At 40.4% G+C, this 13,487-nt stretch overlaps 1 protein-coding gene across 1 annotated transcript in view; it reads right to left on the reverse strand.

Annotated features, from left to right (window-relative positions):
* Positions 1-6,212, reverse strand: part of LOC105920730 (potassium voltage-gated channel subfamily H member 5) — a 255,178-nt gene extending 248,966 nt beyond the window's left edge. The window contains exon 1 of the mRNA XM_036150520.1: positions 6,000-6,212. Within this exon, the coding sequence (XP_036006413.1) occupies positions 6,000-6,072 (73 nt within the window). The 5' untranslated portion in view covers positions 6,073-6,212. The remainder of the gene's footprint in view (positions 1-5,999) is intronic.
* Positions 6,213-13,487: the final 7,275 nt, after the last annotated feature.

Consider the following 13,487-nt stretch of genomic DNA (forward strand, 5'->3'; position numbering starts at 1 on the left):
CGCCCACTCAGCTCTTACACAAACTTAACACACAAACAGCTGAGAGAGACCGCAGCAGCGGAAAAACATGAACAGAGGAAGTAGCACCGTTTGGCTTTATTTTAATACCGTAAATGAAATCAAGCTGTATGTTTTGTAAAAAGCCAGTTCATTTCAGTGGAAACACAACAAATTTATCTAAGCACGTGAAAAAACATGAAAACGTCGAGCCACAGAAACGGAGAGAGGAGACGAAACTTCTGTCATTTCCCCGGCAGACCCACAGACGTCTCTGACTGAGGCGTTTCAGTCCTCCATGGAACATCCAGGTAGATCAGTGTTCATCTTCAGCAGCAATTCATGTTAACTTTCAAAGTAGATATTATCTATCATATGTTACTGGAGCCCACACATAACATGTAATTAAGACCTTGAAAGAACCCAGTACACATATTAAAAAGTGTTATTTAAGATAAGATAACATTAGCTAATTCTTTTTTTACCCCACGACGGGGAAATTTATAGGATTAAAGCAACAGGCAGGTGCACACAACACAGACAAATTACATAAGGATTGAAAGATATAAGAGGTGGATTAGCGAAAAAACACTGAACATAACATTTTTGTTATTATTATTATTATTATTATTATTTAATTGTAATAATAAAATAAAAAACACAAAACCCAAAAGGTCAACAGTTTCATGATACATCAAGCTTAGGGACTGGCTAATATACAGCAGGTCAAAAAAGGCCATATTTTGGCTGCAGTGCTTGCTGTTCTCTTGTGAAGAAAAGATCAACTAGTGCACTAAATTCAATAGATGGGTTGAAAATATCCAGTATAAAATAAGTGCTACAAATGTTACAACACTTTTGTTCATATGGCAGCAGAACATTAAAATAAAAGTGCTCTTTACACTACTTTTGAATTCATTCTTGGAGTTTGCGCATACAATGCGATTAATCATGATTAATCGGGCAAATTATGCGATTAATCGCGATTAAAAATTGTAATCGTTGCCCAGCCCTAATATATATATATATATTGCTCTCTCACTCTGGTCATTGTGGACATCCAAGACGAGGTGTGTGGAGCCATTCATCTCAATTGTCAAATAGCTACATGTGTAGGTAGCGCCCAAAAAATGTTTCCAGACGATTTTTCAAAGATTTGGTGGAAAATTGCAATTGTTAAACTAAGTGGTTGTTTCAGTACATTGATGGTTAAATTTCTGTTTCTATTCAATAACATGCCATGCTAAAAAGATGTGTTTCACTGCGTGAGGCAAATGGTGGACCAGACACTGACTGGTTTTCTGAGTCCCCATACCCCCCCCCCCCCCCAATAAAACAAAACAGCACCCTTCACAGTGACCTTTTATTGTGGGCAGTCTAAGGCACACCTGTACACTAATCATGGTGTCTAATCAGCATCTTGATATGGCACACCTGTGAGGTGGGATGGATTATCTGAGCAAAGGAGAAGTGCTCACTATCACAGATTTAGACTGGTTTGTGAACAATATTTGAGGGAAATAGTGATATTGTGTATGTGGAAAAAGTTTTAGATCTTTGAGTTCATCTCATAAAAAATGGGAGCAAAACCAAAAGTGTTGCGTTTATATTTTTGTTAAGTGCATCTGCGCCGGTAAGTTGAGAAAATATACTTGCATTATTATGCCATTATCATAGTTGAAACAGATCTCTAAATGACAATGATATGATTTATCACGATCATTTTTAGAAAACGCTGTCATTCAACAAAATTTGTTATCCTGACTGGCCTATTATTAACTCATGTCTTAGTTTAGGAACTGTGCTTTCTGCCTTGAAGCATGCAGCTGCCCATTCCCTTCTTAAAACACCTAACCTTGATCCTTTAGTTTGATTGACAGACCAATTTCTAATCTTCACTTTCCAAAACATTTGAAAAAAACGTGCTATAATGCAAATTCAGAATTTTTTTTTAATTACATTCTTTTTCTTTCTTTTTTTTTTGTGGCACTAGTGGCTCACTTTTTTCAAAGTAGGCTGAGAAGAAAGGGGTTTGAGAGAGGGGGGGATGCAGTAATCCACAACATTGAGATGCAGTCAACATTTGACTGCATCTCTGCTGTCCAACAGTGGCTAAGACTGAATTTTTGTTTTGTTTCTAAATTACAAAAAAACAGAGTGGATTTTATTTGGCAACAAAGTTGCCATTGACTTTGGGGTTCTAACTGTTACTGCTACTTTCAGCTAGCCTCGTGAGACCATCCTGATCTTGCGAGCTTTCAAGGTTTCACTCGCAGATCAGTCTGGCTACTCTCCGTTAAATAAAATTTGGAGCCGTTCACCAAACGAACGTCCAATCAGCGTTGGCTTTGAGGCGGGTTGAGGTGTGACGCAACGGGAAGCGCGACAGTTCAGTCTGAAGAACATGGCGGCTTCAGCCGATGAAACTAGCGTTAGCGTGGCTATCGAGCAAGTTTTATCGGAATTACAGAGTATTTCTTTGCTGAGCTAACGAGCCTTTACCTGCAGCAGCAAGAGTAGCTTGGCTTGTGGTTGTGTTTTCGTCGTCGCTCTGTTACGAGCGACGACGAATCTGATTGGTTCATTTGGCCCGTCTATCACCAACATAGGCCAATCAGCTAACCAGTATTTTCGCCCCTTCCCAAAATTACTTCAACGGAAGGTTTCCAGATGGATATGCGGAGCAAATCTATCTGGCGGAGTCAGGTAAACTTTCAGCAACTATGTCAAAAAACCTAGGGGTCATATTCGACAAGGATTTAAAATTTGACAAATCGTCTCTTTCTGACTTTTATCACCTACACCTTTTAACAAAGGTAAAGCCTATTTTTGAACCATGTGTGACCTAAAGCAGGATGCTCATGCTTTTATCAGTTCCAGAATCAACTATTGTAACGCTCTCCATGTCGGTGTCTCCCAGTCATCCATTAGTGACATGCGATTTATTCAGAACACAGCAGCTCGGCTTTTAACTCACACTCCCAGATGGGAAGACATTAAACCGGTTTCATTTTCACTATATTGGCTTCCTTTCCATCATAGAATAGATTTTAAACTGTTATTTGTTTTCACAGCCCTTAACGGCCAAGCCACCATTAACAGGGAATTTATTTTCTATTTACTTTCTATTCATACCAGGTCCATAGGGTCAGACAGTCAACATTACTCACAGCTCCACAGACAAAGTACGAATGTTGGGGTGACCAAGCTTTTTCTGTGGCTGCACTTAATCTCTGGGATCAGCTTCGACTAGATTTTCAACCAATAGCTGAACTTGGTCTTTTGAAATCCACGCTCAAGACATTTTTATTTAGGCAGAATTTTAATGCCAGGGCTTCCCCAACTGTAATATAGGCCTGGTGGGCCGCCAGACTTTATTTCATAATCATAGTCTTCATCTGTGTTCCTTTGTTTCTCTATAATGCACTTTTAATCACTTTGTGCTGGAAAGGGGCGATTCAAAAAAACTAACCCAGCATTTTATGATACATTTTCTCCAATGGATGCAGCAGCAGCAGCAGCAGCAGCAGCAGCAGCAGCAGCACAGAGTGATCTCACTGCAATAGGATGTTGCCAATTTCATGCATGACTTCTTGTACCCAAAGGTTAGAAGCCCAAAGTATACACAGAACATACTTCCAAATAGACCTGAATCTCTAAAAATTCAACCAAGCTTCAGGTGGCTCAAGCAATCACAAGACAGCACAACAGAAGTCCTCCATGGAAGAAAAGTCAAGAACTTTTCTTCATTCACCAGCCACCACCACCACCAAGCCAGAGAATCTCTGTTAAAAAAAACAACTAATTCTCATTCCAGCCTAAAAGCAGAGCAAAGCTAAATGAAAGAAAAGGCAAGACTACGAAGGATTATATTGTGATAATGTTAACATCAGATAAAGATAACCGGAGCAAACACATAAAGATGTCTTAAAATTATGATTTAATTAAAAAAGTCATTCCCCTCTAAACCTCAAAACTTCATTTGTTTGAGCCAATCAGAGGTTGACTTGCTAGTGTTTTTTTGCTCATCGTTATGCTGCTGTCAGTTGGCAGTCCAAACAAAATTTTCTCCAAAAGTCTGGGGGATGATCAAGATGTCTTTTTGGTAAATGTGAGACACGTCTTTATGTTCTTTTTGATCATCAGTGGTTTTGGCCTTGGTACTTTCCCATGGATGCCATTTTTGTCCAGTCTCTCTTTCTTATGGTGAGGGTGGCAGGGATTGCTTGTAGAGCTTTAGATGTTGTTCTGGGTTCATGATGTGTTGTAGAGTTGGACCCAAGTGCAGAAAATAAGACTTACAAGATGAGAGAAACAGAAACAAACTATGACAAAAACAACAAATGTAGGGAAGGTGAGAAAACGAGAAGGAAGGCAAACAGGTATGCCAGTTAGTGAAGGAAATATCTATTTTAAGCTGTGGTCTAGAACCATGTATTTTGTATAGGTTTAATTCAAGCAAAACTGCTTGGTCTAAAAGTGGTCTAACCTCAGACATTAAATTAATCATTTCTAAGGTCCACCAACTAAAAAAAGTCTGTCAACATTGCAGAAATCTAAGAAAGCGTAACTGCTACTTAAATACATTGTTTCTTTGATTTAAACTATTTTAATTTCCATTTTTTAGTTGTTATATATTGTAGTGATAATATCAACATGTGCAGAATACTGAATAATAATGCTTTTTATTTGCAGACAAAACAGAAGAAATAATTGTAAATATGATGAGTTATTTACATATTTACACAGTAATGATGGATGGAAATGTGCATTTTAATGTAAGTTGTAGTTAAAATATAGTGCTGCAATTCATTTAGGCATTGTGCAGATGTGTTTTATTCGAAAAACGTTTACTGGGCCGTAATCAGGAGGATCTGATGAGGAGTGAAGGGAAACTGGAAGGTGGTAGCAGGTGAGAAAGGAGATTACTTCCACAGTAACCAGCTAATTCTAATCAAGAGAATGTGACGCAACTAAGCGGAGAGTTGAACTGAGGAGTTAAGGCAAAGTTATTAATGAACATAGAAATAACTACACAGGCATCCGAGAAAAATGAACAAAGCAAACTTGATGGGGTAACAAAACGCCCACAAACCCAAACAAAAGAGAACAGGAGGAACATCTAAGTCTAAGCATCATGGCTGGATGAGCCATCAATAAGCCATCAATAAGCTCCATGACTTTTAAATACAGGATCAGATTGGATTGGAAAGCTTTTTTTCACCTAAATGATTTCATCATCAGAAAAAAAATGTGTTTGTGTTTACTCGGGTTATCTTTATCTGATATGGTCATTATTATTTTCAAGTGAGATATTTAAGGACAAAAAACAAGTACAGAAGCAGTTTGTGAGGGGGCATCATCACACATTAAAAAAACTCAGCTCTGGGTTACATAATGACGGGGTTAACTCGGGATGGGCTATTGGGTTCAATAGCAACTCTCCCTACAGACAAAAAACTGCCGGGAAAAATACTTAAGCGAAGGCAAAACCTTTCCAGTAGATAATGATCATGATTAGGATATTTTATGATTAGATGCTTGCACCATCAGTGAATATGCAGATCTTAACATCTATTGTCAAATCAACTTTTTTAATTCCATAGCCTACTCTGCAGTGCTGCCGTTTTGAGTGTCACACCGGAGAAGAAAAGGGGGGGATGAAAAGTCATATTTTTTATTTGGCATTTTTTATATATTTTAAACATGGTTGCAAATCCACTAATGGACCAAAAAGGATGTGCGATCCCTTGAAGCCTAAAATTAGCCCATTCAAATTCACATTCATTTGAACTCATCCACTTTAATCCGGCAATATTCCATAAGAACAGGAAATAAACTCCGACCAAATGTGGCAAAACTCCGTTTCAGTGATGCAGCTACCCTCCAAGCCCCTGGGGCTGCGCAGGTATTCCCCCCCACCGTATTTCAGCAAAGTTGAGGTCCGGCTCCTGCCTTGTGATCAAACCCAGAACAAGTGCTCGGACAAGGCTCACACTCACCACTTGAACGCCGCACGATGTTCTCCAGAAAAGTGTTCTGCGGTGCCACAAGCCCTCTCTTTCCGCCGGGCATCCTGCTGTGGAGCTGCTGTCGGAGGCGTGGTGTCTGCTGCTCGGAGCTCGGTTCTGACGCTGGCTCTGGTTCGGACCGATGGAGAGGCGCATCGTAACGCTCGCGCTCAGGCTGCTCGGGGCGCACTGAGCCGGGGTGGCGTGCAGCAAGCCGCTGACTGTAGTGCTCCCCAGGACGCATGCGTCTTCAGCTGGCAGCTTCGACCCGAAACAGTGATGCATACAATACTGCACATTAGCGTTTGAGCAATGAATTATAGATTCAGTTTAAAACCACGAGGAATACATTCTAGAAGCTGTTGTATTACCAAAACGTTGATAATGTATTTCTGGAAACTGTCATTCAAAAGAAAAAAAAAAAGAATGCAGAGCTGCGCCGATATGGAGGTTTATAAATTTAAATAAACGTGTGATAATACTTGCTAGGGAGAAGCTAAACTAACTTTCAGTTTGATTTATTGAGATAGCAGGCTAAGTTATGATCAATAATGCACATATTTATGTAAACAAAAGTTAGGATAACTCGTTAAAACTCTGTCAAAAGAAATGTTCATATACTGATGGTTTTTCTTATTTTTTTATTTTTATTTTTTTATTTTTTCCCAGTGTCCTGTCTAGCAATGTGGCAATAGGAATTGATGTCTCAATGCCAGATAGAGCTCGACAGATTTTGCTTTTACAAGTGGAGCGAACAGCTTACGCTGTAGTGCTCCACTTGATTTATGCTTGTAAATAGCTTTATTGTGATTCCTGCAAGGAGAATTTCAAATTATGTGGACACTACAATGGGAAAGTAGGAGAGTAAAGGAAGAACAAGAAGAGAAAAAAAGAAAGAGTAGAGGTGAAAGAAAGAAGAGATAAAAGGGAGAGAATGATAAAACCTTCTCCGTCTGCTCCATCACCTGGAAAGAGAGATGCAAAAAGAACAGCACAACCAACGGACATAAAGCAAAAGATACAATTGAATAACACCTTGATGCCATTGCTAAATCATATATATTATTATGTAAGCTGACATGTGTAATGTGATACTTGAAAAAAGAAAGTGAAAGAACATAAATAAATAAATAAATTATAAGATTACTGTATATAAGTGAACATTTAATACCTGGGACCCAGCACCTGTGGGAGTTTGTGAGAGTGCACTAGTTTAGGTGAAAATTATCCAGAAGGAAATAGCTTGATAGTGGTTGTGGAGAACCAAAGGCCCGCCTTCCCCGAGCACAGAGGCAGGAGTCAGGGGACCCATAATCCCGGACTCCCAAAGGGGCCCCTAAAGCAGGGCGCCCAGGAGGGGCCGACACAGGATATCTGCAACCCCCAAAGGAGCAGAGACGACCCCGAGGAAATCCCTCCGGCCACCGCATTGCCGACTCCCTCAAGAGCCGCGGGGATGAGTCCGTGGGCTCCGCCGGCAGCTAGCCCCGCTGAAGTGGTCCCGGCCATGGGCCCTGGGCGTCAGAGGCCCCAGGGGCGCCCCGCCCCCGCGAAGGGGGCCCCGGCCGCCCCCCGGGGGGCCAGGCCCCGCGAAAAAGCCGCCGGGAGTGGGCCGGCGCACGCCCGGGAACCCGCCCCAAGGTGCCTGCCAACGAAGCGGAGGTGCCTGCCAAGGTGCCTGCCAAAGAAGCGGAGGAGGGCAGGACGTGGGGGGATGGGCTCCGCACCTAGCGGAGACTTGAGATGTTCTTGGGAGAGGGAGCGGACCACACCCATACCTGGAAAAAAAAAAAAAAAAAAGAAAACTCATTCACACCATCCCTCCCTTGTGCCCAACTCACCACACACAGATTTAAAAAAAAAAAAAAGACGCTGTACACACATTCCCACATAACACCCCCGCCCCGGACCAGACGCCCCCGCCCCGGACCGGGCCCCCCAAAGAGGGCGGGCCAACACGACCCGTACGAGCCACCCAGCCAGAGCCCCCCTCACCCCCTAAATACCTAATAAACCCCCTCCCTCACCCACCTTACCCTTGCCACCCCTGCCCCCGCCCCTCCTGGGGGGAGCGGAGGCGTCAGCCCCAGACCTGGCAAGCCGCTGACTACCCATTGCAGCCCCCCGTCAAGACCCCGGACACAGTAGCCCGCACCTCCTCCAGGCCCCAGACTCATTGCCGCCATCGGAGAACAGGGTGTGCAGAAGACCCCGATCCTCCCTACGCCTGCTCAGATGTTGTGTTGTTGCATATTTATGCAAACAAAAGTTAGGATAACTCGTTAAAACTCTGTCAAAAGAAATGTTCATATATTGATGTTTTTTCTTATTTTAAAAGAGAATCTCTTTCTTAATGCTCAGTCAGTTATTGGTCGATTCACTGGTATGTTTTGGGAAATCGCAGCCAAACTGGACACGTAAAAAATAAAATAAAGTCACAGGAACAACATGGACAGAACAAGACAGTGAGCATGGGCAGTATACTGCAACCAGGCTTAAATTGGAGGCAACCAGACTTTTGTTAAGTTCTTTCTGAAAACGTTTCAGCACTTATCCAGGAGTCTTTGTCAATCATTTGCATCTGACTTAGAATGCGCCGAGGAAGATGAGCATCCATGTTCCTAAAAACAGCAGTGCACCAACTACAGGTTGCTCACCAGAATTGACAAAGGGCAAAGAGGAAGAACTCTTCTCTGCTCAGGCTCATGCTCTTATACCTCTGTGACATCATGGGAACTCCACTAGTGGGAAGGCTCCATCCCTTAATTACAGCTCCTAGCTTAATGATATTTTAATGGCTTCTGATTCAGGAAAGTGATCTGTAATTATTTTTACTTGACCTCTCTGCAGCCTTTCATACCATTTACCATAACATTTCACTAGATAGGTTGAGGGTTTTAGCTGGTATCTCTGGGTCTGCACCAGAACTGTCTTCATTAGATGTTGAATGTTTACTTTTATTGTGATTTTATCTTAGTTTTATTATTTTATTTCAATTGTTGTTTTATTGTTTTTCTGTACAGCGCTTTGTGATTGCTTTGTCTGTGAAAGGTGTTTAATAAATACACTTTACTTACTTACTTCCTGTTTCTTGATCTTCTACGAGGTCAACAGTAAGAACTCTATCGTTGTGAGGTAAGGAGCTTCAGATTGCTGCGGCAATTTCGGGCATCCCTTTAACTCCGAAGTCATTACGTGACTGAAACGCACATGGATAATGCGAGTCAAACCGGGGCTACAAGCTTCCGAAAATGAACTACAACGTGCCGGTCTCTTTTCTCTGGCCATTTTTGGTAATTTCTGTGAGATGGGCTGTGCTTATACATCATGCCATGCAAAGGATTATGGGATACCTTATAGCCCCTTAGCGCCGGTAAGGGACGTCACAAGATTGCTAGGATAGACTAGCCGCAGGAGGAAGTGTACAGCTTCCTTTTTCTACTGTTAAGAGTTATGTGATCACAGAGGCTAGAGCTGCAGAAAGCAGTTACCAGAGAAACATCAGTTAATGGACATTTTTTTCAGGGCAGAATGGACACGTGGACATCCATGGAGCCTGTCTCTTTCAGTCTAACCATGACACGTATCCTTAAGACACGTGGGAGGAACAGGCCAATCCTGGAGCAGCCTTTTCTGACGGAACCGACAGTTGGGCCCTCTCTCACATCCGGAAATCTTCCCACCTCGCATTGTTTTATGTGTGCGATTCCAGTACTGATGCTGTAAACATCCCTCTGCCTTGTTAGATTAAATATGTTCAAGTATAGTTTCTGTTTAAACAGTTTTTTTATTACCACATAAGTCTAGAGTACAGAAGACCACTTTTTTCAGGTAAAGAACCTGGGAGACCTGTAACAGTGTATGATTAATTTCTAACAACCTGGTGTCTCCACCCAACCTGGGAGTGGTTGTTTTTATTTTTTATTTTTGGTAAGGGGCCATGGAGGATGACATCACAGAAAATAAGGTGAGATATCCTTTTTTAAATTTCTATGTGATCAGTCTTTTTGTACTTTTGAGGGCAGAGGTACGGAGCCCCTCTGGTGACATGGACAGAATTTTTTTTTTGAAGATGTTAAGTCGTGGCCACGCATTAGTAACACATGGCCACGACTTAGTAAATTGTGGCCACGAATTAGTAAATCGTGGTCACAATTTACTAATTCGTGGCCTCGACTTAACATCTTCAAAAAATAACTTCTGTCCATGTCACCAGAGGGGCTCCGTACAGAGAAATGTTTCAGGATAGTTTTTTACAAACGTGTCGGTAAAAAGTTGTGTGCGACTTTACAAGGTGAAAGGCCTAGAGGTCAGGAACCAACCTCTGAAAATTTCTATAGCCTTCAGAAAGTGTGTTTTTGAGCCACTTATAATATGCAAAGGAAAATGGATCTTCATCTGTATACAATATTAAAGCTGCCTTTCTGACAAACAAGTGTGTGGTCGGCTTTGGGCTAAACTCTTTGAACATTCTTAATTAAAACTGAATTGTTTCTGTACAAAAACTGTACGAAGTGAGTAGGTTAAATGATAAATGGCACAGTTTTGAAAATGTTAATTTGTGTCAATGAACTGCAGCTCTGACGCAAAAAAATCTACCACATGGCCTGGTACAAGCATGATAGATTTATCTGAAAGTAAAAGAAAATAATAGTTTGGACCAGATCATTTCACATTAAAAGTCTGGTCCATTTAAATAAAAACACGGTAAGGGTAACAGGTTACTGTTAATTTCTAACACCACCACCTTCCTTACTGACTGCACCATTCAGACACAACTATCATGGCGACCGCTGACGCACTTCCGCTTTGGCTAAAGAGTCCTTACTCAATAAGGGTATTGGGATGGAGCCAGAAACTCCTCCTCCCTGAAAGCTGTCATAAAATTAGTCAATGATGTGCATTGTGGGATTTTGAGTTTTTAAGAATTTTTTGTTCTTTGTGTATAGTTCAGTCTTTATTTCCTCTCGTGGATTGGTTCAACAACTAAGAAGATCAAAGCAAAACTTTATTGCTTTGCACAGTAATGTACGCTGACTATTAGTGCAGTTAATCAGGTGACAAAGTTTGAGGCACATTTGTATTCAAATCTTCAGTGAAGTCAAATATTAAAAATAAAAATGTTTTGCTTTTATATTTGATCTGGCAAAAAACAATAAGTTAGAGTTTGATCACTTTATATGAGACACTAAAGGAAACTTTTTTGAGTTTAAGGCGATCAAGGTTTCTGGTCAATTCTTAAAAATATGACAAAATGTTGGAATGAGTTTATTTACTAAGTTTATCTAGTAAGTCTTTCTTTATCCTTTCCTCAAGGTGCTAACAATAACAACAACTAAGTAAATGGTGAGTAAAATATTGAATAATGAACTCGAAAAAAACACGCACAAAGTAAAAATTTGAAAGAACAAGACATGGAACTCACATTTAGGCAGAAACTGAAGGCTGACGGTAGAAGCAACGGAGCATGAGGCATGTGCAACATGATATACTTGAATACCACAGAAATTCTCACCGAAAAAACCAAGCCAGTGATTTTGCATTCCTATTAAATATGTCCAAGTTGAAAGAAAAAAAAGAGAAGGGCGTGCAATTCTAAAGTTACAAGCAGTTTCAATAAGGGAATAGCTAAATGTATAATGAATGTGGGATCTTTGCTAAATTTGTAATCGACTTCATTTTGCTGCCACGACAGTCACACGGTGAGTAAAATCTTGAATAATGAATTCGGGGCGGCAAAAAATTAAGCTTACAAAGGAAACACTTGAAGAAACAGGACATGTAACCCACAGTTAGTCAGAAACTGGGGGATGACAGCAGAGGCAAAGCAGTGGGTATATATATATATATATATATATATATATATATATATATATATATATATATATATATATATATATATATATATATATATATATATATACACATATACACACACAGGGAGAAAGAAGAGAGAAAGGCAGGGCAAGCAGATGAGGGTAATAAGGAGTTAAGGAGACCAATAAAGGCTTAAGAGCTGAGGAAGAATATTAGCAGGGGCACACAGGGAGGGACAAAGAGAAGAAATTTAACAACATGGTTGATTTTGATTACAAAATCAACCAAAAAGAATCAAAAACCTAATAAACAATGATTGAACTAAGGCCTTTTACACATTTAAACCAGGTTTTTATTAAAATATCTCCCACACACAGTTTTTTTTAAATAATATCATAACACAGGACCATTTTTCGAAAAGTTTTCTACCACACAAACCTTCACAAATACACCACTGAGTGTTGTTTTAAACACGGCAGACGCATAAGGAGCAGTGTACCTAAAACCAGCGTCAGCCAGTCAGAATCCTTCTAAACAACAGCGACGTTGAACAGCATTGTCCCTCTGTATTGGAACCTCCAAACGCTCTTTCTCCTTTGCATCTTAAAAAACAAACAATTAATTTTTAGAGATAGAGTTTAGGTGTGGATGAAAGGCCAAAAGGTACGTGTCTAATGATAAAAAGTAAACACAGGGAGAATATACTATAAACAAAGAAAGAAACAGACATCTATAGAAATCCAAAACTCAGACACCTAAAGAATGTAACAAAGTTGTATGCTTTTTTTTCTAATTTACATCATTTCAAAAACTCAGCTTATAGGCAAAGGACTATAACAACATGTTCTAAAATATTTTAAAATAAAAGGACTTAAATCTCATGTTAAATGTTGCAGTCTCCTTCTGATTGTACAGATATGCACTTTCATACAAACAATAGTAAGAACCTGCCGCAGGACCAATGATATTTTAGGGCTTTTGGAGACTTCTTGCATTCTGCTTCCAGGGTGAACTTTCTTTGGTCAGACCTGGGTTTGTTGCCAATGGCTTTTTATGTCACCAGCATAACAAGGAGACCCACAAGGAAATGAAGAAAATAGAAACATAAAAGAAATCCCAAAACTCAAACCCCAAAGAATCATAACATGAGATGATTTTGTGTACTACCCTCTACTTTTCATTGATAATTAGTTCACACTAACTGACTCTCGTTCACATTTGGCTACAGAAAAAATTCAAAGATTGACCAAAAGCAACTGAGGTTTGCTTCGGTTCCCTTCACACGCTTGTAGATCCTTCCTGACTGGAAAAATCAGGGGAAGAAAACTGTGCAGTGTGCCCCCAGCCTTAGAAAATAGGTTTTACAACAATCAGGTAGCCAGAAAATTAAACACAACACATATATCCTCAGTGGCCTAGAGAGAAAACGGCTTCACAGTTTGCAGGACTCCCTCGGGAATGCTCATTACCTTATTCGAAAGGGTTAGTAGAGCCTTTGGGAGGTGAAAACAACAACAGAAGCAGCAACCGTGGCTCAAACTTGATTATCTTACAGGGTTATGATGCTATTTACCAACTATTCTGTTATTTTGCAGACAAATCAGCTACACTTATGTGTACAGGTATATCCCGATTGTGTAAAAATAACATGTTTTTTGCTGT

Source organism: Fundulus heteroclitus, chromosome 19 (assembly GCF_011125445.2).
Source record: "Fundulus heteroclitus isolate FHET01 chromosome 19, MU-UCD_Fhet_4.1, whole genome shotgun sequence".
Classification (NCBI taxonomy): Eukaryota; Metazoa; Chordata; class Actinopteri; order Cyprinodontiformes; family Fundulidae; genus Fundulus; species Fundulus heteroclitus.